General features: G+C 35.2%; 1 protein-coding gene across 1 annotated transcript in view; it reads right to left on the bottom strand.

The window, feature by feature from the left end:
- The window catches only part of MSH3 (mutS homolog 3), a 206246-nt gene that overhangs the window by 76601 nt on the left and 102311 nt on the right, over positions 1 to 27334 (bottom strand). The window contains 5 exon segments of the mRNA XM_044662970.1: positions 7666 to 7782; positions 9964 to 10028; positions 15350 to 15518; positions 19611 to 19798; positions 25289 to 25421. Of these exon segments, the coding sequence (XP_044518905.1) occupies positions 7666 to 7782; positions 9964 to 10028; positions 15350 to 15518; positions 19611 to 19798; positions 25289 to 25421 (672 nt within the window).

The raw sequence follows: 27334 nt of genomic DNA on the forward strand, positions 1-27334 counted from the left end.
CCTAACAACACACTGTGGAAGACAGGGTCGGCCTCACAGCTAGGGAAGTGGGTAAAGCAGACACCTATTAGACTGTAACACAATGGGTTAGAGACCACAATTAGCTTCCACAGTGGAAGGTAGAGTGTGGCCAATCTTACCACCCTCTGACCATATACTCTATAGGGCAAGGAGGCCTGCAGCCAGCCCCAGTCCTTATTTACTCTGGAAGTCACTATTCTAGATCACTGAAAACTGTCCAATGTTTAGAAACTAAATGTTATAGAAGCTAGAGAACCAGAAAACTTGAGTTCAAAGCTTGATCCTAACACATGCCAGCTGTGACTGAGGACAAGTCCATCAAGCAGGCAAGTATTGTTAAGTACCTACCATATATACCACTGGGCTAGATGTCAGGGATACAAAGACCAAAAAAATAATCCTTGTTGTTGAGAAACTTAACATTCTACCAGGGGAGACCTAGGTACCTATATGTGGCTATATACAAAGTAGATAAATAAATGGTGCTTATTAAGGAAGGACCATGGTCTGGAGGGCAGTTGTTCCCTGAAGAAAAGTGAGGGATGCTCAAAAGTGAGGGAATGCCTTCCAGGCAAAGGAGATGGCCAATGCAAGGGCAAAAAATGGGGCATTGAAAGGAAAGGATATAAAATGAAGCTGGAAAGATAGCTTCATAGGATCATCAATTTCAAGCTGCAATGAATGTCTAAGGCCGTCCTGACTAAATCCCTCATTAAAACCAAATTGGGAAGAGGTTTAAAGGTCAAACACAGAAGTTTATATTTTATCCTAGAGGAAATAGCCAATGGAACTTCTAAGTTCTCTTCAGACTATTCTTTAAAAATATAGGTTACATCATAGCCACTCCTTGTAGTAGCAAAAAAATGGAAAATGAAGGAATGTCCTTTGATTGGAGAATGGATAAACAAATTGTAGTATCCATTGGTGATGGAATATTATTGTGCTGAAAGGAATAATGAACTGGAGGAATTCCATGTGAACTGGAATGACCTCCAGGAATTGATGCAGAGTGAAAGGAGCAGAACCAGGAGAACATTATACACTGTATATAAGATGGATACACTGTGTTACAATCAAATGTAACAGACTTCTCTACTAGCAGCCATGCAATGATCCAGGACAACTCTGAGGGACTTATGAGAAAGAACTGTGGGAGTTGCTTGGTCACATGGTTTGATGGGGATATGATTGGGGATGTAGACTCTAAATAATCACCCTAGTGCAAATATTAATAATATGGAAATAGGTCTTGATCAATGACACATGTAAAATCCAGTGGAATTGCCTACAGGAAGTAGAGCAGGAAAGAATACAACTCATGTAACCATGGAAAAATATTCTAAATCAATTAATTAACTAAATAATGTTTTAAAAAGAGAAAAAGAAAAATTCCTCACACCAATAGAATAACAGGTTTAGACTAAAAGAGTCTTAAAATTTTTTTTTAAGGAATAGCTAGAGGCAGCTAGGTAGCACACTGGATAGAGAGCCAGGCCTGGAGTCAGAAGGATCTGGGTTTAAATGTGGCCTCAGATACCTCCTAGCTGTGGGACCCTGAGCAAGTCACTTACCCCAATTGCCTAGGCCTTACTGATCTTCTTTCTGCCATGGAATCAATAATTAGTATAAATTTTAAGACAAAAAGTGAGGGTTTAAAAAATAAAATAAAATGAAGAGCTAGTAATAATAGGAGTAATAATTAACATTTATATAAGTCATCGCATTTGATTCTCACAAAATTCTGGGAAATATATGCTTCTATTACTTCTATTTTGCAGATGAGGAAACTGAGGGAAATGGGGATTAAGCATGTATTACATACTTTCCTGCTTCAGTAAAGATAGATAGATAGATAGATAGATAGATAGATAGATAGATAGATAATTACCATGAAAATAAATGTTAACTACTAAGTTTTACTGTCATGACAGGCAATGCATTGAATAGAAAGTTGGCTTCACAATCAGGAAAAGTCAGTTCAAGTCCCTTCTCTGATATAATATAATGGTTATGAGAGAATAGGAAAATCACTTTACCTCTCAGTGTCCCAGGCAACTTTCTAGAATTCTTACTTGCAGAAGAGTCCTTGAGGAAGACTGCTTAGAGGGAGTTTCCTACCCCAACGAAATCACAAGTAGGAACCAAAATTCCACTGCTGTTGATTCCTTTTTAGATATGTCCAACTCTTCAGGGCCCCATTTGGAGTTGGTAAAGATTCTTGGTAAAGATACTTGAGTGTTTGCTATCTCCAATTCATTAGATGAGAAAACTGAGGCAAACTGGGTTACATGACTTGACCAGGGTCACAACACTAAATAAGTATCTGAGATCACATTTGAACTCAGGAAGATAACTCCACATAGCACTATATCCACTGAGCTACTTAGTTGCCCCTACCCTCTCCCAAACAGTCATATGATGAAGCCCTCAGAAGCAACGCCTTCCCAGTATGTTTAAATTATCTTACTATGGAAACTAATATCCACACCAAGATCAATATTCAATGAAAGTAACAGGACCCTGTTGGTTAAATGGATCATAAAAACCTTAAAAAAGACCTTCTAGTTTCCTTCTAAGACTCGTGTAACTTCTGCAATCTTCAATGAGGTTTGTTCAATAATGTCTGAAAAAAATTTACTTAAGATGAAGGATTAATAAAATTTGAAATGGGTGAAGGAGCTTCTTTATGATTTGTGAGTTTTTCAGTCAATTAACTAGCATTTATCAAGTGCCAACAATGCTAAGTGCTGGGGGACGAAAAGAAAGGGTAAAAGAAGTGTCTGTTCTCAAGGAACTTATGGCTCTTGATTAAATTCTTAATAAATGCCAATGATATTATTAATCTACAAATCAAAAAGAGGATGAAGACTGTATACAATGTTTTCAGCATTGCCTGCATCTATATGCCACAGATAAATATTGCTCAGTCTTTGGCAAACATAAAAAACCATTCTAGAATTTCCTAAAGCTATAATGATGACTGGCTGAGTTTTGGATTAGACTTTTTTCCATGAATATGAATTTAACTGAGAAAGGGAAATATTTTCCTACTTGTTTGTAAATACATTTCTAACATGTTTGAACTTTGCTTAAGAGCTACTATAATTCAATTTTTAAAGAATTTTCCAATAAAAAGGGTTCTGATTCCAACAGAGCACAATCTAGTATTTAACCTTCTTTTCAGAATGCAAGCAGGAAATACATTTCTTTTTCATTCACGGAGTTTTGACATCCTTTATTTCCTGTAACCTTCTGACTGAAAATAATGTTAATGATACAAATATGCTCATCCAAGAAAAAATAAATACACTTGTTGCAAGACTAGCATTCAATTCTTTAGTGTTGGGTTAGTTAAAAAATTTAATTTAATTTAAAAACTTGGACCATATGGCATCTCATTAAGCAGTACTCATGACAACCAGTGCTTTTTTCTCTTGGGAGTTCTCACTGCAAGAGCTCTGGTTAAATCTCAGCCAATGCTTGATTATCTGTGATGTGAGGCAACAGGAATGGAGGCATGGATAACTGAATAAAGTAATATGTTTTAAGTGTTCTTCATCCTAACTATTGTTTAACATACTTTCCTATCAAATGTTTTATCAGAGAAATTAACAAGGAGCCAAATAAGTTAATTCCAGTTTTCTTTGTTCCAACCCCAACTCTGCCTAATAACTAGTGGAATTGTTAATTTTAAAAAAGAGTAAAATATGTTTGTTTTTAATTGAAAAGTTTGCCAAACTAAAGAACAGACTTTCTTTAGTTAGAAGTAGTGCCAGCTAAGTGTTATGCAAGGTCATCTGGCTAGGTTAAACATAAGACAAGGTTGCTGTTAGGCCAACTGAGTTGGGTACTACCACAGGGGCAAAGAGATGATGGGTTAGTTTTTTCAGACTTGAGATAGTATTCATCAAATCAATAGTGCAGTAGAAAGGACCAGAATCAAAAAAGCTAATGAAGCACAGTTCTCTGAAGCAGCCTGGAAAAATCCATGATAAGAATTGCTGTCAAAGGCTTTGGTCTAGACCTAACTAATCAATAACAGTCTGTACTGCTAGCCCTTTTGGATCAAAACCATCTAACATGATGAACGCAAGATGAAAAGGACCCCTCAGCTCTTCCATGTAGAGATACAGCAAATTGGAGGATAAACCAGAGGTCTCCATAAAGGTTGTGTGAACACACAGGAAATGGGCAGATAAGCTTCAATATGGATAATACATTTTGGGAGAAATAAAAAACTATATTTGATGTTCAACTTTGAACAGGAAAAGATCAAAGGGTCACTTACGACTTGATGGAAACAGCTATTTGTGTTACTGATGCCAAAATAGAGTAACTACACACTGCCAGCATTAAGAAATGAAATTTTCTATCTATATGCAGATCCATGAAAGTGCTCCAAGTGTTGGTTTTAGGCTCTCAATTGTTTTATGTTGGTTAAATGTAACAAACACAATGGTTATACTCACTCGCTGTACTTAATTCCCATTTCCAATTATTTTCCACTAGCCATTTTTAGATGCAAAAAACATTTAAATAGGTCAGGTTGGACTTGTGGGTTTGCTGTTTTTTTTTCACACCACATCCTTTTCCTCATTTCTATTGTTTGTTCTAGCTTTGTATTTGTTTTATAAATTTTCAAACAAGTCAGTGGTGTGGCTCTACACACATGCAGACAATATCATCACTCAACTAAAAAATATTCAGTGCCAACTAGCAGAAAGGATAAGCTTGCAACCATAAGACTCGAAGCCCTCCATAGGCTGTTTCCTACCACTTTCTGTAGCTAAATGCTAACTCATTTCTTACCTTTAAGCATTCTATGTTCTGGCCAAATTAAACAGTTCTCTAGCACTACTTGTTCCCTCAAATCAAAATGATCTCTCCTCCATTCAGATTTCTGAACCTCAATTTTTCACTGTCACTTGAATCCTTGCTTTACTGATTTTTAAGTTAAATGTCTTTCCTTCTTAGACTACAGGTTTCTACAAAGCATGGTCTGGAGCAGGACTCTTCACCTTTTAGGTGATATGTATACCTTTGTCAGTCTGGTGAAGTCCATGAACTCCAACTCAGAACGGTTTTAAATGAACAAAATAAAATATGTAAGATTACAAAAGAAACCTAATTTTGATCAGTTATTAATTGAAATAGTTATTATATATGGAATATATCATATTTATCTCCAAGTATGATATAATATATCCCCAAATATGATAGTATGTCATAGATTTTATCTTCAAGTATGATATATCATATATACCTCCAAATATGATATATTATATTTCTAAATATATATCCAATATTTCCAAATATGCTATATCATATATTATATTTCCAACTGTAATGTTATATTATATACCATTTTCCATATATATTTATATTTCCATATAGATATACACACTTCAAAAAACTTAGTTCATAGACACCAGATTAAAAACACCTGATAGCATATTTTTAATATCCTCATGACCTAAAATACTGACTTGCATGTATGTTTAAATATTTGTTGTATGCATAAATATTTGTTGAGTTGCATTCCCACTAAATGAAAAATTCCTTGGGGACAGGGAGTGTGTTTTACTTAAATATTACATTTTAATGCTTTTTCTCACAGGAAAAGCTTGATAAATGTTTGCTGATATTTTTTAAAAGTAATTTTATGGTTTCCAGTCTGAGAGAATGACAAACTTCATCTATTAAAATATCATGAGCAGCAGATTACACAAAAGTAGGGATGCTTAAGATACTGAAGAAAGCAAAATCAGTGATAAAAAAAAGTTTGAACAACTATAGTAGAGACCCTAAATCTTCTAAAATTTTTCCTGAATTCCTGCCTTTATTGTTTCTCTTTAACTATCTTGTAAACATTTGTCAATGGGTTTCTGTAAAAATTCAAGCATACATACTGTTTGACAGATGGCTAAAATATTTTTGGGCAGCTCAGTCAGAGCACTGGGCTTGGAATCAGGAAGACTCATTTTCCTGAGATCAAATGTGGTCTCAGACACTTACTGGCTGTGTGACCCTGTGCAAGTCATTCAATTTTGTCTACCTCAGTTTCTCATCTGTAAAATGAGTATCTTTACCAAGAAAAGCCCCCCAAAATGAGATCATGATGAATTGGACACAACTAAAATAACTCAACAACAAGAACAGCAAAACTGTTGCACATGACTATGATGGAATAGTACTTCATTATAAAACAAATGAGAATGAAGAATTCAGACATATATAAGAAGCCTTTTATGAATTGATGAAGAGCAAAGGCAGCAGAATCAGGAACAAAATATATATAAAAAGTAAAACAATGTCAAAGGAAAACTGAAATTGAATATTACATAATTAATTATAATGACCTTGACTGGCTATGAAAAGAAATTTTAAAATTATAATCTTCCCTATCTTTGCCAAGGAGAAGGATTCTGGGTAAGGAACATTGCATATAGTGTTAAATCATTAGTGTATGTTCATTTGTTTTGCTGAACTTTTTCCCCCCATTCTTTCTTTTTCATTGTTAAAAGGTGTGATTCATTATAGAAGATGATTTATTGGGCAGGGAAGGTAAATGGGTATATATGGAAATGCAAATGATGTAAAAATCAAGGATATAAATTAAGAAAAGAACTCTTAAAAATCCAGGGGTGTCCTAGCTAAAATAGTTAATTAATTTTTTAAAACAAAATTTGAGTGAAATAGAATGAAAAAAGAAAGTTAGCAACCAATTTCATTCATCTTGAATGTGACTTGTTGAAAAATACCAAAATATTGACAAGGGTTCACAAGAATGAAGCTACTTTTAGGCAATCTTATGGAAGGTATGACTAAAAATATGAAAAAAACACCTCATTCATTTAAGCTTAGCATTAACATAAACTTATGACCAATATTGGCAAAAGTCAATGTAAAAGGGCATAGGAAATACCAGTTATTTACAAAAAAGAAGGTTTATTCAGATATATTGTACTTGGCAGACACTAAACAGCAGGAATATTGTCCCCTTAAAGTAAGAATTGCCAAAGACAACCTTTCTGCGAAACACAATTTGGACAACATAGAAAATATTGTTCTACATAATCTAGAAAATTGGTTAGTAAGACCACACTATTTTTATTGAATGACATTAAAAATTATATATATGTATGTACACACACACACACACACACACACACACACACACACACACACACAAAGAAGAATAAGCAACTGTATACTCTGGTGTCCAGCAATTAAGACTAATGCAGGAAAAAAAAGTGCAAACTTCCTTTATTCCTTGAAAGGGAATTAAGCCCAAATATTGATCCATATTTTCTCAGCTTTAGAAGAGAGGATGAGAATATAATAAGGTTAAGTAATAACCGAAGGCAGTGACTTACTCACTGATTATTCCAAAACTTCAGCCTCAAAATGTATAGTACTATAACAAAAGTAAATGTTTATTCTGCAAGCAAGCAAAGACTTTAAGATGAGCTTACATTTCAATGGATTAAAAATAAAATCAAAGAGCACATGTATTCAACTATTTTATGGTAGGCCAGAAAAAAAAAATCAAAGCAGTAATTTCTACTTTTCCTTTTGATGGAAAGATTTTCCGGTCTATTTCTCATAACAAGAGTCAGATTATACATTTCATTGTAAACTCACTCTAAAAAATTTAGCCATTCAGTGTTGCAGTCAAGGACTAGCTGCTCCCGGAGCTGATTCAGATGTCGGTAATTTTCTACAATAAAAGGAGAGTGAAAGCGGCTGACAGCTTTTGTGCTAGAAGAGAAGAAAAACATAAATAGGAAATCAAGGTTACTTAGAAATCAGTAATGCCATCACTTTAGAAAATTAGAGTAGTTCTTCATTATTCTCTGATGAACCTTGAAAATAGATGTAAAGAGTGAGCATTCTGTCATTATGCTATTCAAATCTATTCATTTCAGTAATCTTTACCATTAAGAACAGCTCTTGGATTCTATAGAAGGGCCTGGACAGAAAGCTTTTGAAAGTTATTCTTTAATATAAAATATGTATGGTAAAGCCAGTCGGTATTTCAAATGTTCAGCTTTAGCAATAAAAGGTTCTTTCTTTTAAAATTTGCTAATGGAAGACCTGTTTAATTAGTAGAAATATATGTGTGTGTGTGTGTGTGTGTGTGTGTGTGTGTGTGTGTATATATACATACATACATATATATATAAGATATAATAAAAACCAGTACATTAATTTAAAGGAGACTGAAGGGGAAAGATCTTTGGAAAATGAACTATATTTTCTAATTTCCCATTTAGAAAAATGCACAGTCATAATTTTATTAGTCTTTTTATATATAAGCTCCACATATTCCCATCAATTTTGATATTAGGAAAATACCAGGGCTTGTGCAAGTCACCTGATGAGAGGAGCTGTGACTTGTCTTCTGTTCCCTTTCCCACAGTTCAAAGGCATCAATCGGTTTTAACATGGCAAGTTGCTGAACCAAGAGAATGGATTTATCTCCTCTCTCATATCACTTTAAAAGTCTGGCTTGTGATGTACTAACCAGCCAGTGATATAGTCTCAGTAGCCAAACAATGATTTTTTAAAAATAACTTGGAATAAACTTCTTTAAAAGTTATGTTATTCATTCACACAACCACCATACTAAATGCTCAGAAAATGTTTGATGCCTTATTATCCTGTACTTGTTTCCATCACATTGACTGTGTTCTAAATTTCTATGCAAGTATGTTTTGTCCTAGTTCTCTCTTCTGGTATAAATGATTTAGGCATTCCAGTTGTAACTCTGAAGAGACTGATGTGATTCAGTCTCAAGTTCTCTGAAAATCAGATTTCCTTTATTAGCTGGAGGCTAAGATAAAAGAGAGTAAAAGGAAAGGAAGACAAAAGGAAGCATGCCTGAAAAGGCAGGGAGGAGGAAAAAGAGATTTGAGAGAAAGAAATGAACCTACAATATCTGATTCTGATGTCCCAAACTTTCAGACACACAGGAATAAAAAAGAAAGAAAAGCATGATGTTAGGCAGATAGAAGGCACTATGCGGATCTCTTGTGCTACTGGCAATAAATAACAAATCATTAATATGGCAATTAAAATAACTAATTTATCAAACATTTTTGTTGTAATATAGGCTCTGGTTTATTTCTGACACTATGAGAATTTTAAGTGAAAATGGTCTTTACAGTCTCTTTTTCATCTCCTTTAATACTATCACTACAATATTATCAAATCTGTCTTAAAAAGACAAATGCCATTTCACTATGAATCCATAAATGATCAGTATAGTAACTGTAATTAAGGTAAAGATCTTTCACTTTTTGAAGGATACTATTTTCGAGGTTAACTTCTGAACCTAATTAATATATAATACCATACTTGTTGATTTCTACTCTTCTCTGAATTAAGTCCTCTGTTACAGGATCTGTGCTTACTCTAAAAGAATAAAGCTCTATCTCTATCCTGAACCCAGACCCTCAGGAATGATGATCATGACACATGAGTATGAATAGGCTATTCCATAATCCCTCCTGCTATGAAAACTACCAAAAATGAAGAGGTCACGATCCACCTGAAGTTTGAGATTAAATTAAATATGATAAACTTTATTTAAAGAAGCGTAAAGATACTCAAAAAGTGCAAGCAAGCGAATATGAAGATCCCTACTACATTTCTCACAAGTCTACAGCATATATACTGGGCTCACTAATCTGACAGAAAATATGAAATAGTGATCTGCAAAATATCTAGTAAAGCACATATATTAGAAGGAAAAGAAGATCATCTTTAAAAATAATACTTAGGATGGCCAGACAACAATGTCCTTTATTTAAATATCCCCTACCAAAATTAAAATAAAGGCTTTGTTTTTAACTTGAAAATTTGATTATATTCCAATTATACATAGAAACAGTAATGTCATCATAAGGTTAAGTGAAAAAAAATTATTTTTAAACCTACCTTCCGATCTTAACCCAATCAGATGGTATAGAAGATGTGAGAGAGTTCTTTACTTCTATCAGAAACTAAAATAAATAAAAAATAAATATTGACTATTTAAGAAATGATTCAAAAAAATGCTCACAAATTTAAGATGGTTGTTTTTAAATCCCAAAGATTCTTTGGTTATTTAAACAGCTGATAACTGAATATGACTGAACATAATTTATAATTGGTCCTGGGTAAAAAAGAATTTTCCAGAATGTAGCATTCTGGAAAGTCATTATTAATCCCTGAGAGAGCAGTGCCTATGACACAAGTCCTTTTCTTATTCTGTCTACATTTGTAAAGAAGCAAAAGGAACATGGAGGTATGTCTGACCCTGTAGATACTGAGAGGTACGTGACCCTGCCACTAAGTATTTGTGGCAGGTAAGGAGACGCTATGAGAAGATGGAGCAATGCAACTGGGGATAGAGACAAGTTATAGGAACTACTAAGTCATGAGTATATCGCCTTCAAGGTATAGTGGTATCTAGAAAGTGGAACTCAACAAAAACTCATGGGAAAACTGGAAAACAATATGGCAGAAACTATATATGGACCAATAATTCACAACCTATATGAAGATAAGGTCAAAATCAGTATATGATATACATATAAAGAGTGATACCATAACTAAATTAGGGGAACACAAAATAGTTTACCTGGCAGATCAATGGAGAAGGGAAGAATTTATGAAAAATGTATAGTGAAGAGACAGAGGGCATTAAAAGATGTAAAATGAATAATTTTGATTATATTAAATTAAAAGGGTTTTTGTACAAACAAAACCAAAATTAGAATGGAAACAACTGAGAAAACAATTTTAAAACAGATTTCTTTGATAATGGTCTAATTTCCCAGATCTATAGAAAGTTAAGTCAACTTTATAAGAATACAAGTCATTCCCCAATTTACAAATGATCAAAGGATATGAACAAGCAATTTTCAGATAAAGAAATAAATGTTATCAACAATCATATGAAAAAATGTTCTAAATCATTCTTGATTAAAGAAATGCATATTAAAACAACGATGAGGTATCACCTCAGACCTATCAGATTGGTCCATATGACAGTAAAGGAAAGTAATAAATGTCGGAAGAGATGTGGCAAAACTGGAACACTAAAGCATTGTAGGTGGAGTTGTGAACCAATCCAATTATTCTGGAGGGCAATTTGGAACTATACCCAAAGAGCGATAAAATTGTACATACCCTTTGATCTTTTATAGCAGCACTTTTTGTGGTGGCAAAGAATTGGAAATTAAAGGGAGATCCCTCAATTGGGAAATGGCTGAACAAAATTGTGGTATATGTTGGTAATGGAATACTACTGTGCTGTAAGAAATGATAAGCAAGATGATTTCAGAAAAAAGTTGTAAAGATCTGCAATGACTTGATACAGAGTGAAATAAGCAGAGCTGGGAGAACATTGTACACAGTAATAGCAATGTGTAAAAACTTGTCTACTCTTAGCAATGCAATGATCTGGGACAATTCTAAAAGACTTAAGATAAGGAATCATATCCACCTCCAGAGAAAGAACTGTTGAAGTTGGAAGGATGCAGATCAAAGCATACTATCTTTCACATTAGTGATTTCACAGTTTTATTTGAGGGTTCTGGTTTTGTATGAGTGTGCTCTTACAACAATGACCAATATGGAAGTGTGATTTGCATGAAAATGTATGCATGGCCCAGATCAAATTGCTTACTATCTGGGAGTTGAGGGAGGGAAGAAAGGGGAGGAGATGGTTTGGATCTTATAATTTTGGAAAACATACATTGAAAATTATTATTACATGTAACTGGGAAAATGAGATATCTTTGAATTAAAAAAAAAAAGAAAAAATGTGCTGCAAATTAATAAATTTAGTCACTGCAATAAAACATGCAGCATAGAAATTATTCAATCTCAGACCCAGAATTGATCTTTGAAAGTAAATTAATTCATTCCTCTTTAGAATCTTCTTTAGTGATCTTTTAGAAAGGGTCACACCTTGATTCACTGGCATTTTTGGAGAGAGAGAATCCATAGGAACTTTTGGTCATTCACTCTACAATAATTATTAGGCAGTTCTTTCTATCTTATCTAAATCTTTTAGTCTACATTATTTATTTCACTTTGTTCTGGCCTTAAGAGATTAGGCACAGATTCACCATTGTCTTTTTAAGAACCTTTATCAAACTGCTTACTCATCTCCAAGATGAAAAATCCTGTATTACTAATAACCATTTTTCATTAATCTTAGTTATCAGTTCTTGCTATATTTTACTGGTGTCTTTTCTGAATCCTTTCTAGTTTCTTCATATCTGACTTTAGTTTCAATGCTCAGGACTTTAGAACACTAAATAAGAGTGCTAAGTATAAGATGAAAGTAACTTTGTCCAGCATAACTCACATATCTCTGCCACTTGATCTCAGGGTTGTACCTGCTTTTAAAATGGAAGTGCCAAAATGACAACATAGGGGTGATTTATTTTTCTCTACTGTGCCTTACAGATCTTTCCCTGCCATTTTTTTTAGTTATCAATATAACTCTATCTATCATATGTATAAGTTGGGGTAATTTTGATAACAATGCTCTTTTGAAAATGGATGAAGAAGGGGGAAGGTGGGTAGCTTAGTAGATTGAGAGCCAGGCCTAGAGATGGGAAGTCCTGGGTTCAAATCTGACCTCAGATACTTCCTAGCTGTGTGACCCTGGGCAAGTCACTTAATCCCCATTGCCTAATCCTTACCACTCTTCTGCCTTGGAACCAATACACAGTACTAATTCTAAGACAGAAGATAAAGATTTTTAAAAAAAGAAAAAAGAAAAAAAAAAGAAAATGGATGAAGAGTAGGGCAGCTAGATAGCACATTGGGTAGAGAACCAGGCCTGGAGTTGGGAAAATCTGGGTTAAAATCTAGCCTCAGACACTTCCTAATTTTTTAAATTCTAGGCAAGTCACCTAATGTCAGTTGCCTAGCCCTTACTAGTTTACTGCTTTAAAACTGATAGCATTGACTCTAAGACAGAAGGGAAGGATTTTTTTAAAAATGGATGAAGAGAAACTTAAACGTAAGAAATAAATAATTTTAACTCTTAGAGAAGTTGGCAATAGACAAATACAAGATAAAAGAGAACACAAGATTCATGCAAATTTTCCTTGAAGATTGTCACTTATTAAAAGCTTGAAATGTTTAAATGATTATTTATGTCAGCTATCTATTCTGAAAAAAAAAAAAAGAAAGCAGAACAAAAATCAATATAATAATTATGTAAAATTAAACTCTAATTCCCTTGGTCTCTTCTCTCCCCAAAAAGAAACATGATGAAGTCTTAGAATTTGATTTATGATGATGTTTTTAAATTGTGAAAATCTGTTTTCAAATTACTCAGCTTATTATTCAATCACAAGGTTGTATATTTTTAAAGTCTCCATTCAGAATCTTCAAAATTTTCCTAAATAAAAGGGATGAAAAATCATCACAGTTCATGGACTCTGAACAGGAAAAAAAGGCTGCATAACTAGCTTTAAAAGTAGAGTTCTTCTATTTCAAATTCTTTTTCATCTACAAATCAGAATATGGAATGATGACAATTAGCATTTTGCAGGCTGTGCTGTACACATGGCTGTATCTGACCTTATATAAGAGGGCTGCTAGTGTGTGACTGGTCCTAAATAAGGTAGTCTTTCCATTAAATTTCATCACCTGCAAAATGAGTCCCTCCAAAAGCTCCACCTCTTCCAAGAATGAGCTATTACATAAAGGATTAACTCTTCCATAGTACACAACCTGCAAAATGCTTACTGTCCTCATTCCATGTTCTGAGAATATTCAGAGAGGTGCACAGAATCACCAAACACAATGAACATGTGCTCTTCAAAAAAGATTCGTATGGATAAGAAGTTACTTATTAGATTACATTACAGCATGCAAAATCTAAAGAGTCACTCACTCTTGAGGCATTTGTACTGCATGAAAAAGCATTTCAGATTTTATTTCCAAATAAATAAGTCCATGGAGCAGTGGACTGAGCACTGGCCCTGAAGCCAGAAAGACAAATTCAAATCCAGCCATGGGTCTAGCTATGAGACCCTGGGCAAGTCACTTAACTTCTGACTGCTTTAGTCTCTCAACTGCAAAATGGATAATAGCACCTACCTCCCAGGATTGTAGTGAAGAGAAACTGAGATTATATTTGCAAAGCACTTTGCAAACCTTAAAATTATATATAAGTGCTATTATTATTATTACTATTATTAAAACAAATTAATCCAAGTCTCTCTAGTATTATAATCAAGCTTAGTGAACTCATAATTCAGGAGTATGAGAAACAGTATCCCAATACAGAAAGGAAATCAGTTGATAAGCACTGATTGTAACAATTCTTTCCAGTCAAAACCATGCTTCATGTTGATACTCATAAAAGTCAAATTTCAGGATAAGGGTTACCATGGAAACTCCCAAACACCCATCTCATATTGAGAATGTACTGAAGTATTTCCATACAAGCAGCAGTCTTTCCCTCCAGAGCCTTAGATTTAGTGAGCATCTAGTCCAACTCCCTTCTTCTGAAAAGGAGGATGCTATGGGCCCAGAAAGATAAAGAAGGAAGTAGCCAAGTGGGGATTTTAACCTACTATCTCCTTTGACTTAAAATCCCCCACTCTTTCCAATATAGCATGATGATTCTATGAATAAGTACTTATTGAAAAGTAACTGATAAATTAAAACAGAGTTCTTGGTTATTTTTTAACTGTTTAAGCCAATTTTTAGAATTTTATGATTTTATAAATTTATCATAATTTTGCAAGCATTCACAGGAAGTGGCTATTAACATAGGTCAAGGTAATAAAGACAAAATGACCCCTAAATATATGTCACAGAGATGAAATCTGTTTCTATATCCTTCAGCCCCCTGAAAGTTCATTTCAAATCCACTACAACATCAGACTAGATATACTATGTTATAAAAACATGACCCAATAAAATGGGAAATACTAAGTTCCTGTGATTTCTCTCTAAATATGTAAATTGAGGAGGTTGGACTAGGTCATCTCTTAGGGCCCTTCCAGCTCTCCATTTTAGGAATCTATAAAATATACATCAGTTACTTAGGAAGAAAACCCATTCCGTATGATCAAACCAAAACAGGATGTAGTATTATTTTCAGTAGCCAGATAGTCTTACCAGCTGTACAAAAAGGTATTGCTATCAGAACCATTCTTTTCAAAACTAGAAGGTGGCAAAACAAATTCAAGAAGCCCTAGATAATGTAAATAACAAGATTATTTCTTCCTTAACAAATTTCTATTTCATTTGGCAAATGGCTTTCACAGGAAAAAAAATTTAATCAAGTATAGATTTACATTACCTCCTGTCCCAACACTGTTTTGTAATGTATTGAAGGATTTTTTAGTACTCTTCGTATTTCTTGCAAATGTAGATTGACTTTTGCAGTAACCATTTGTATTTCCTCCTTTCTCTTACTTATTGAAGGGAAATCTGAGAGGTCCTTGAATAACTCGGTTTTATCTCCAATTCTAAAAAACAAAAAGTATTTCCATACACATCAAAATCTATCTTGTGGGTGGAACTAATCACCAATCAGTATTTCCAGGAAGAATGTAATGGAATTAGTACTAGGCTAAGATGTTTATTTTAGATTTTATACCCATTTTTGTCCACAATTACCACCTTTATCTCAGAAGAACCATGTGACATTTCTTATTCTCAGTTTAGCTATAAAATAAGGAAACTCCATAAGATGATCTCTATAGTACTTACTACCTGTGTTGAATGAGTCATTTAACTTTTCTGTAACCCAATTTTCTCATCTCTAAAATGAAGAGGATGGGTTAGATAATCTATAGGGTTGCTTTTGGCTCTAAATCCTATGACTGATCCTTTAGCAATTAGAAGTTGTCATTGGTGTACTGTGAATACAATAATGCCAAGAGATGAGTAAGGATGGAAACCAGGTTGCAGGAGTCTGAAGACTGGCAATGAGTGGAAATCTACTCTGGGCCCAAAGTCTTTATCTCCACTTTCTGACTCAAATACTCATACGGATGGAAAAGCTCTATAAGTTTGTCCATCCCCGTGCCTGTTGTAATCTGGACAACAGAATATTCTTCATACAAGTGGTCTTTTGGAATTTTATCAGTAAAGGAATGTAAACTATCAAATGAGAGCTAAAACAGATAACTGGGCCAAAGGAAAAAAAATTTTAGGAGAGTGATATCTGAACATGTTTTCATGCAGAAAAGTACTTGTGGATAGGGAAAAGTTAAATAAACATGACAGAGAAGAAATGAATTTGAACAAAATTAAAGAGTGAAAAGGAAAGGATGTAGTCAATACAACAGGTAGAAAGGTTAGCTTTGGCCACCATTTTCCTCTGAGACTGTAGGGAAAAAGATGAGGATGAATGTAGACATAGTGTAGTTGAAATAGCACCATTCCCAGGCAGTGTGATAGAATGGAAATAATAGTGTAGTTAAGATTTAGAAGCCCTCGGTTCTAATCTGTCTCCGAAGTGAGCTGGGAAGAAGCACTTTAAAAACCAGAAAAAGAGGTATATCAAAAGTTATATATTTGTAATGGACTCGATATCTTTAAGTTCTCCTTCATATTAAACCTTTTAACTTCCAGGCTTTCTATTACCTCTCCTTTAAAATTCCTGCTCTCCAAATTTATCACTCAATCTACAGTTTGGTAGATTTTATTTGCTGACCCCAAGGGCATTCTCCTTCTTTCCTTAGGTTCAACCATCTTTCTCTTCTCCCCATCTCTATTGCCCTCATATTAGGGGACCAAACATGCATACTAAGATTCCCTCAAATACCCTAATCTTCCAGTACCTCAGTCTACTCAATTTCTATGCCCACTTCTCCATTCTGCTTCAGCTATCTATCCATAGAGATGGTCATATCCTTGATCTTGTCACTACCTACAAAGCTCTACTTCCTTGTTTATGAATTATAAAATTTCTTCATCTGATCAAAATCTTATTCTATTTTCTGTCTTATGATCCATAACCATGTTTTGTTTTTTTCTCCCTGTGACTTCCATTAACTCCAACTTTGTTTTTTCCCCAGGCCATCATCCCTGCAATGTTTATTGCTTCCCTATCTCAACTATTTCGAGAACCACCTAAGTTGGTGATGAATAGAGCAAGAAGAAATCATGAAACTGGGTTGATTAGTTTCATTATTATATATTTGTACTAGCTTTATCTCATCTGGACCCTCACTGTAGCAAAGCAAATGTCCTATTCCTCTCTAACTGATTTGCTATTCCACTTGGCACAACAAATATTCCAAGAAGTTTCATCTCTTCTAAAGCCTCACAGCTCCCTCCATCCATCTCCTTGGCTGAGATCCTTGTCTTATACTTCTGAAAAAATGTCCCTTCTTTCCTCATATCATATCATTCGGACATCTTCCCTACTAGCTGCTCCTTTGCATCGATCTTGAGATGAAAGGGATGATCTTTCTTCTTACCAAGGCCAGCCCTTCCACATCTACTCTTGATCTCATTCCCTCCTGTCTTCTCCAAGCAGATTCCCATCTCTCATTGTCAGTCTCTCCCTACCTGCTGGCTCCTTTTCTGCTGTCTACAAATATGTGCACGTTTAAAAGCCTTTTCATTTTCAATGCTACCATAAATACTAGCTATAACCCTTCATCTCTCACATCCTTCATGACTAAATTCCACACTCAGTACTCCATTTTTTTTCTAAATCTTTTGCAAAATATAACTCCCTCCCCAACTCACCATTCAACTGACCCTGACCTTTCCAAAGTTACCAATAATGGGCATTTTGCAGTCTTTCTCCTCTAGTTCTTGGAAGCATTTGACACAATTGATCATCTTCTTCTCCCAGACATCTTCTCCTCTCTAGGTTTCCATGACAAAGTTCTTTCCTGGTTCTCCTTACATTATACCAACCATTCCTCAGTTTCCTGTGCTGCTTCTTAGCCTCTTGGTACAGTCAGTAGTCAGGGGTTTTTCCTCAAAGCTCAGTCCTGAGTCTCCTCTTCTCCTTTATACTATTTGACTTGGTGATTTCATCAGTTTCCATAGGTACAATTATCTCCTCTATGTAGCCGATTCCCAGATAAATATGCCTAGATATGATCTCTCTCCCATGCTAAAGTCACCTACTGCCAACTGCCTTTTGGTCATCTTGAACTGGATGTCTCATAGGCATCTCAAAACCAAAATATCCAAAACAGAACTTATTATATTTTTGCCTAAATCCTCTCTTCTTCTGAACTTCCTTATTACCATCAAGAGCACTCCTATCCTCCCACTCCTCTAGGCTGGCAACATCCATGTCATCCTCAACACAATCCTCTTACAATCCCCAAGTTTCTAATCAGTTGTGAAATCTTGTCATTTTTACCTTTACCATTCTCTCATACATCTCTCCATTTGTATAACCACAATTTTAGGTCAGATGCATCACGTCCTCCCTGGATTACTGCAATAGCTTTCCAACTGGTCACCCTGCCCTTCACCAAGCTGCCAAGATGATTTTCTCAAGCAAAAATCTGACCATGTCATTCACTCCCCAAATACAAAGTCACATGTTTGGCATTTAAAGCTCTTCATAACCTGGTCCTTTGCTATCTTCCCTGTCTCCTTACACTTTACTCCTCTCCAACAACTCTATGATTAGCTGATATATTTGCCTATTTGAGGTTCTTTGAAAACAACACCTCATTTCCTGTGTCTGTATCCTTGTATTGGCTGCCCCCAATACCTGGAATGCTTTTTCCCCTCACTGTAAAGGTACTTCTTGGAATCCTTCAACTCTAAGCTTGAGGAGCAGCTGGATGGCTCAGTGGACAGAGTGTTGGGCCTGGAGAAGGGAGATCCTGGGTTTAAATCTGGTCTCAGAGACTTCCCAGCTATGTGACTGTGGACAAGTATTCAAACCCCACTGCCTAACCCTTACTACTCTTCTGCCTTGGAGCCAATACCCAGTATTGATTCTAAGATGGAAGGTAAGGGTTAAAAACAACAACAACAACAACAACTAAGCTGGAGTTTCAGCTTCTGCAGCAGGTCCTTCTAAGCCAAATAGTTAGTGGTGCCTTCCCCTCTCAGCTGATATTCCACCTATTTTGCATATATGTCACATATACAAAGTTATTTACATGTTTTCTACCCTATTAGAACACATGCTCTTTGAGGGCAAGGTCTGTTTCTGCTTTTTTTTCCCCTAGCACTTGACATATTAGTCTTTAACAAAACAAGAGCTTAATAAAAGTTTGTTGACTGAATAATCAAATTATGCATACTATTTTCCTAGTTCTGTCTACTTTACCCTAATTATTTCATATAGGTCTTCTCTTACTTCTTCAAATTTTGGCCCTTTTCCTTAGGGTGGAATAATTCCATTACATTCATATTCAATAATTCGTTGAGCCAGTCCCCAATCAATGAGGCCAGATCAACTTTTTTCTATTATCATGCAAAACACACTTCCATATTGGTCATTTTTGTAACAGCAAAGTCATGCATAACCAAAACCTCAAAACAAAACCAAAAATACAGTGATATGAAAGACAACTCCAACAATCAACTGAACTTTTTAAAAAAATAATGAAAGGTCTGATACTTACTTGGCGGCTTGTTCATTGAGTATATTGAAATAATGCTCCACTGGATTGAGAAGTTCAGGAATTTCCAGAAGGAATTTCTTGAGCAAGTCTGATTTAACTTGGGAATTGATAGCTGGAATTAATGCTTGAATTTCTATCTTCAGATGACAGAGGGCTTTAACAATTAAGAAGAACTCTTGGGTGGAACACTGAAAATGGAAACAGTTTTAGCCTAGAGAATGTAAAATACTTGAAAATGAAATTTAATGATTAATCAGTCATTTTAAGGATGAATATATTTCAGATTCCCTTTCTGCTGAGTGTATCTTGCCACATAAAAAGGTTAGCCAATTAAAATAAAGAACTAAGCAAATGTTTATGTAATAAATATCTAGATAAGGAATGTTTTAAGGAATTAAGTGAAATGATTTAAATCCAGGATGTTTTTCATTTTTCAAAAAGCATTCCAAAAAACACATCAGAAATATCAAGAATGGGGAAAAAACAAATTCAAACAATATACTGAATCTCATTGTAGTCTTCTGAATCTTATGTTTCTGCCCGCTCCTACACTTATTCTATTTTTCCTAACGAAATAAACTAAGGCATGAAGCACAGTCATTGACAACTTGTTTTTTAAATGCTCTTATTAGTAATTCACCAGACTTTTATCATCAGTTCCTTACTGTACATGAAATACTACAATTCTTATTTATAGTCATAGTATTATTCAAGAAAATAACAAAAGGGCAAGTCTTCTACTATGCTCTGAACATTAATCTATTTACTTATTAGACTTTTCATAACAGGAAAACAACTTTAAAGATCAAGACCCAAGGAAGGCAGCAAGACAAATAATTTTGCAACTTTAAATCTGTTAAAGCTGTATCTACTTTTGTTACATAACATAGTCCATTTATTCTTGTTTTTACAAATTGCCACTTTTTTCTTCTACACAGTCATCTCACAGCTCATTCTACTGTAAGGCATTTGCAAAGAGTTCCTCAAGTTTGCTCTGGATTAGGTCAGAGCCAGGAAAGATAAATGAGCAGTTGGAAGTTTGGAGCACTAGGAGACTAAATGACTTGGACATTCTTGCTCAGTACCAGTATCAGAAAAAATATTAAAATCAAGACTCAAATCTAGATCTTCCTTACTGCAGGGTTTGCCCTCTATCTTCCACATGATGGAACTCCTGGCTAAGATGCAGTCTAAGATATACCTATATCCTCTGAATTGTGCTCCATTTCATGTCTATATATATGGATTCTGGGACATCTTCCTTTTTGTTATACCAAAGGATGTTTGGTTCTTTAGCTCCTGTCTTTCTCTTTCCCTCCCTTCTCTATAACATGGGAAAAATGTATAAACCACCACGTCTGTTCTTAACCACAAGGAATGTAAAAACTCACTTTTAATCCTGGGTAAGAGACTAGGAAAAGATTATATTTTACTGAAAATCTGAACAGTGAGATATCTACTTCAAAGAAATATCTGAATAACAGTAGTTGGCTGGGTAGCTTCAAAAAAACCAAAACAAAACAAAACCAAGGGCTTATTTAAGTGATATGGGGAAGTTAGGAAGGAATGCTTTATAAGGAAAAGGGAATGAGTTCTGCCCTGAACATGCTGAGTTGAAGATGCATTAATATGGTGAGCTTCTGGAATAGCAAGTAGGAAAGAAAGGAACCAGGTGGCTTAGGGAGGGGTGAACTGTCCAAGAACTGAAATAAAATAGGTCAAAATGCACGTATTTATTAGAGGGGCACTTAAGTGGTGAGTGGCTCCCATGCTTCCAGACTGGGTGAGATAGGGGGAGAATCAAAATATAAATAAATAAGTGCCTAATCCACATAGGAATAACTAAAGAGATGATTCAATTAATCAAAATGTAATAATTTATTAGGCACCTACTATTATGTGACAGGAATTGTGTTAGATGATGAAAATACTACTTTGAAATTCTTTTCCAAACTATTCCTAAAAGAGACAAAAAAAGGGGGGGTGGGGACTCATGTACAAAAAGATTTATGATATCTTTTTTTTTAATTATAGCAAAGAATTGAAACTAGGAAGGTACCAATTAGTTGAGAGATGGCTGAACAAATTCTGCTATATAAATTTTACTAAATATTATTATACTGCAAGAAATGATGATGAAAGGGAGCTTCAGGGAAATCTGGGAAGATTTGTATAAACTGATGCTGAGTAAAGTGAATAGAACCCAGAGAACAATAATACAAAAATATCAACATTATAAAGAAAAATAACTTAAGAACTCAGATAATTGGAACAACTGCAATTTCAAAGGATCAAAACTGAGGTACGTTACTGGTTTTCCTGACAAAGAGGTGATGGTTTCAAGGTACAGAATAAGCTGTGTATTTTTGGAAATGGAAAATCTGGTGATTTATTTTGCTCAGTTACATGTATTGGATAAAAAGTATCCCCCTCCCCTTAGTTGCAAGAGGGTAGGATCTAGCAAGAGGTGAGATCTAGTAATAGGAAAGTGAGAGTGAGAGAGGGAAAGAGAAAGAGAGAAAGAGAGAAAGAGCGGAAGGAAGGAAGGAAGGAAGGAAGGAAGGAAGGAAGGAAGGAAGGCCATTAAGGAATTTGAAGAAATGCACAGAAGAAAACAGGAAAAAAAGGCAAATGGAAAACAAAAAATAGGATAGATTTTATTTGAGGGGCTGTGAGGTGGCTCAGTGAATAGAAAGCCAGGCTGGGAGATGGGAGGTCAAGTCTAGCCTCAGATACTTCTTCACCGTGTGACCCTGGACAATCACTTAACCCCTACTGCCCAGCCCTTACCACTCTTCTGCCTTGGTAGTGATATTTAGTATTGTATAATATATTATATAGTAAGGATAGATACTTAGTATATTAAGACAGGAGATAAGGATTTAAAAAGAAAGAAAGAAAAAGAAATGAGATGAAAGGGAGAGTACCAAAGGTAAGGAAGAGGGATGACAAGGAAACTGCTCCAGAGCTCCAGTGGGACTCAAGTTAGCAGAAGAAGGTGGGGAAGGTGTATTGGATTTATAAGGGTGCACGCACCAGGGTCATAGAGAACTAAGAGGCATGCATGGATGGTTATCTATGTTGCTGGAAGAAACGTCCAAAGGGATATCAGATCCATACAAGTATCTCTGGAAATACAAAATACAAACTGTTCTAATTGGCATTTACAACCTTTCCCAACCTGCCTTCAAAATATTTTTGCAGCCTTAAAATGCATCATCCCCCAGCACGCATGCTATGGTCCAGACAGAAATGTCTTGTATTTATTTATGTGACTATGCATGTACACGTCTTTCGCTCCATAGGAAGCTTTCATTCCAGGGATCATTTCACTTTGGGTCTCATGTGGCCAGCACTCAGCACTATGCTTGGAATGGAGCAGACACCTAATAAATGCTTGCTGACTGAAAGGCAGTGATACACCTTGGCCTGTGTCATTTGTGAGCATTTTTGACCCAGAAGCCCCCAAGGCTGGAACGCCAGAGGTCTCACTGCAGAGTTTTCCTGTCAGTGTCTCTTTGCCTTTTCCTCGTACGTGCCTACGGAGGCAGCGAGGTGGATCCATAGGTAAGAGTGTCAGACTTGGAAGTCAAGAAGACCTGGGTTCAAATCTTAACTATGAATATTAACAGTGTGGCTGAGTCATTTGGCCTCTTTTGCCTCAGTTTCCCATTGAGAAAATGGATTGATAATAACAGCCCCTATTTTACAGGCTTAGTGTAAAGATCAAATGAGACCACATACACAAAGCACTCTGAAAATCTTGAAATGCCATATAAAGGCTGGCTGTTATATGGTACTATAAAATAGAGATTATTAACCTGGGATCTGTAAACTTAAAAAAACAAACAATGAAATATGGCATTTCTATAGTTACTATATTACTATAATTATATATTATATATCATAATATATTATAATATGAACTATTATAGTATAAACTATATCATATTATAATACTATAATTTGTATCCTTTGTAACCCTATTTTTTTATTAAAAACCTTATCTTCTATCTTATAATTGATACTAAGTATTGGTTCCAAGGCAGAAGAGGGCTAGGCAATTGGGGTTAAGTGACTTGCCCAGGGTCACACAGCTAAGAAGTACATGAAGCCAAATTTGAACCCAGAATCTGCCATCTTCAGGCCTAGCTCTCTATCCAAAAAGCCACCTAGCTGTTCCAGCTCTATGTACTTTTACTTTGTAAATTTTAAAAGATTATTCTGAAAACGTGTTCAAAGGCTTCACCAGACTGCCAAAGAGGTCCATGTTACAAAAAAAGTTGAGAACCTCCATTATAAAATGACTTATGAAATCACTTTAGTAAAAGACTAAATTTTTCAGCCAAGACTCCCTGGCTTTGGTGACTAAGGCTGTTCCCCAAGATTTGAATTTACAATTCTGGCTACCAAAAGACACAATTATTTTTAAAACTCCATCGTTGTGCCACTTGGTATGCACTATTATTATCATCCCCAAAAGTACCTATTTGTGTTTGCTGCCCAGCATTTTCTGCACAGCCATATGGCCTAACCTAACCATTTTCACAACATCCAAATAAAGCACTTCAGAATTCCTTACAGTTTTATAAATTTCAGACCACTGGCACAGTTTGTACCCAAAGCATCACTCACCAGTTGGTGTACAAAGGAGAAGCTTATTTAGGGTATGCTGATGTTAAAGAACAGACATGTGTTAATGATGTGTTCCAAGAGTCAGCTAACAAATTTACCAAAAATAGGCATAGATAAGTACATAGGAATATATACTTAAAGCTGGAAGGAACCTCAGAGATCACAGTACCAGTGAAATTAGTATAAAATGTTTATATTTTCCAAATCTGATTTGCCTCTGAATTTTCTTGTCCTTCCACTTTTCGATATCAATCAAACCAATCTTGAAGTATGTATTTAAGAAGCATTTAAAAAACAAAACAAATTATAAACTTCCCTGGAAAACCTTTTTTATAAAAAACAATAGTTATAATCAAGGATAAACTTACTCTTCAAATTAGTAACTTAGGAAATTTAGTTCTGTCTTTCCCGGAATTTGTATAAAGCTCCCAGGTTAGAATTCATCTATGAAAGTGTAATTACATCAAATTTGTTTGCTGGTACCTCATCATGATTTTTTTGTTTTAGCAAACCGTGAATTAAAATGATACATTGAAAAGAACTGTCTGCCTGTAACTGCTGTTCTCTTCATGTTTTATTGTAGTCTCAAAAGTGATTTTATTAAGATAAAGCAAATTAAAAAATATATACTATGCATTTCCCTGGAAAAATAAATAAGATTGTATATTGAATGCCAATATTAAAATTATTATTTTAGACCTGCGTAGGTCCAAGTAGAAACCTAACAAGATGATCAAATGAGGATATAAGAGGCAAGGTTAATTTAAATAAATAATTCCATCTAGTTATCTAGTGGGCTATTATTTGAGGATGAAAGGGAGAAAATTAAGACTCCATTACATGCTTTTTGCATGGGTGAGTTTAAATATGTCAACTTTACATTTCTTACAATAGAGAAATTCAGATTATATTAATCTGCATGATTTAAATTTAATGCTTTCTTTTGCTTTGTGCAGTTGTGTGATAAATCCAAAATGCCAAAGAACTGAGGTATCTTCCTCATCATCCCTGAAATCTCCTTAGTATGATTTTCACCAACTTACCTTTTTGTGATAAATGCTACAGAGTCCTCTCTCTAGATCAGGTAATTTGCACAGATGATTTTGTACGTGACCCAATACACTGGACTCAGAAAGAAGAATCTCGGACACTGCATCAAGTCGAGCATTTATTTCCCTGTTAGGGAAGAACGACTGTAGTTATCAAAAACCTCCTGAAATTTAGGAGCCTTGATCCTTCAGAATATAAATTCTTTACAATGTTATACAGTTGGGATTTTTAGAAATTCCACAGATGAAAACAACTTGCATAAAAGAAACCTTTAAAAAAAAATAAGACATATAAAATAGGTCTTGCAGTGAGTATGAGAGACTCCACAGGTCATTTATTTTGTTAGGGACAAGGATCATTATCCCTCTTACTTTCTAATTAATTACCATTCTGGAAAATCCAAAGGTTGTATCTGCATAGAGATATGGTACTGATTATCCTGATTGAAGTAACTGCATAATAACCATGAAACCATCAAAAAATCAATTTAATTCATTTTCTAGATTGCTTGACTAAATCTCATAAAAATAAAATAATTTTAAAGCCTAAAAGAGGGTCCTTAACTATAATATATCCCAAACTACAAAGGGAGGGAGGGAAGAGGGGGGAAGGGAGGGAGGGAGGAAGGGTTTATAAAGTGCCTATTTTACAAAAATTTTCTCATTTGATACTCAAAACAATTCGAGATAGGTGCCACTGTCCTCATTTTTCAATTGAGGAAACTGAGGCAGATAACATTTATGTGACTTTCCATGGGACATAGTTAGAATGAGTCTGAGGCTAGATGTGAACTTGGGACTTCCTGACTCCAGATCTAGTGCTCTATCACTTCAGCACTTGGCTGCCAAAAGAGAAAAAGTGAAAGTCTCTGAAAGATAAGTGATTTATCCAAAGTCATACAACTTGTTAGTGGCACAGCTGGGACTAGAAGGCAGATCTTGTAACTCCCAGGGATCCAGGACTCTTTCTGATGAGCCAAGTGCCATGCTGATCTTGTTCCTTTACTCTCCTTGTACCTTTAAGCATTCATTTAATAAATATTTATGGAGCAACCACTGGGTATAACATATTCTGGCTAAGTTCCCAGAACAAGGCTACATGTTGACTTTGGTAGTTTTTTTAATTTATGCAGGAAATAGAAGTGATTGAATCCTAAGATACCATCAAAGACGTCTTCCACCAACTCCTTCACTATGTGACCTCCAACCTACCAGCTTGGTTTTATCTCATGCTGCTCCTTCTCATATGTTCTTTTTTCCAACCAAATTGGAAACCTCTTTGCTCTCATTCATGCCCTGACCTCTCCTACCTCCATATCTTTGTTCACACAGTACCCTCTACCTACAACAGATTACCATTTTTCACCTATTGAAGCCTCTCCCTTCAACTCTCAAACTCAAGTGATGCATTTTTCAGGATGCCTTCCTGGTTAATTTTCAGGGTGAACATTTACATCTCAGAATCACTAACAATCAGAGGTTGATGTCATGCTTTGTTGACAGTCTAGATTTAAGACAGTGTTAATAATGTAGATTAAGCTTAAAAGTGGTTGTAAAGGGGGCAGCTGAGTAGCTCAGTGGACTGAGAGTTGGGCCTAGAGACGGGAGGTCCTAGGTTCAAATCTGGTCTCAGACACTTCCCAGCTGTGTGACCCTGGGCAAGTCACTTGACCCCCATTGCCTACCCTTACCACTCTTCCACCTAGGAGCCAATAAACAGAAGTTAAGGGTTTAAAAAAAAAAAGTGGTTGTAAAGATTCTTTTTTTTTTTTTCAGGAAAGACCTTAGCAGTCAAACATTTATGAGCTCATCTTGGTATTGCTCTATAAACATTGCTTCAGCTCAACAGAAACTCAGTAGAAGGCTCAGAGAAGGAAGTTATTGCCAAACAGAGGCATTTATATAGCACATTAAATCCATTATCTCAGCTGGCCACCTCTACCTAATAAATTCCTTCCCTTCTTCAACAATCTCTCAACACCCGCTGAAAGTAAACATGCCTTCCTCAACATTCTCAAAACAGTTTTCCAGGATGTCTCC

This window comes from Gracilinanus agilis, chromosome 1 (genome assembly GCF_016433145.1).
Source record: "Gracilinanus agilis isolate LMUSP501 chromosome 1, AgileGrace, whole genome shotgun sequence".
NCBI lineage: Eukaryota > Metazoa > Chordata > Mammalia > Didelphimorphia > Didelphidae > Gracilinanus > Gracilinanus agilis.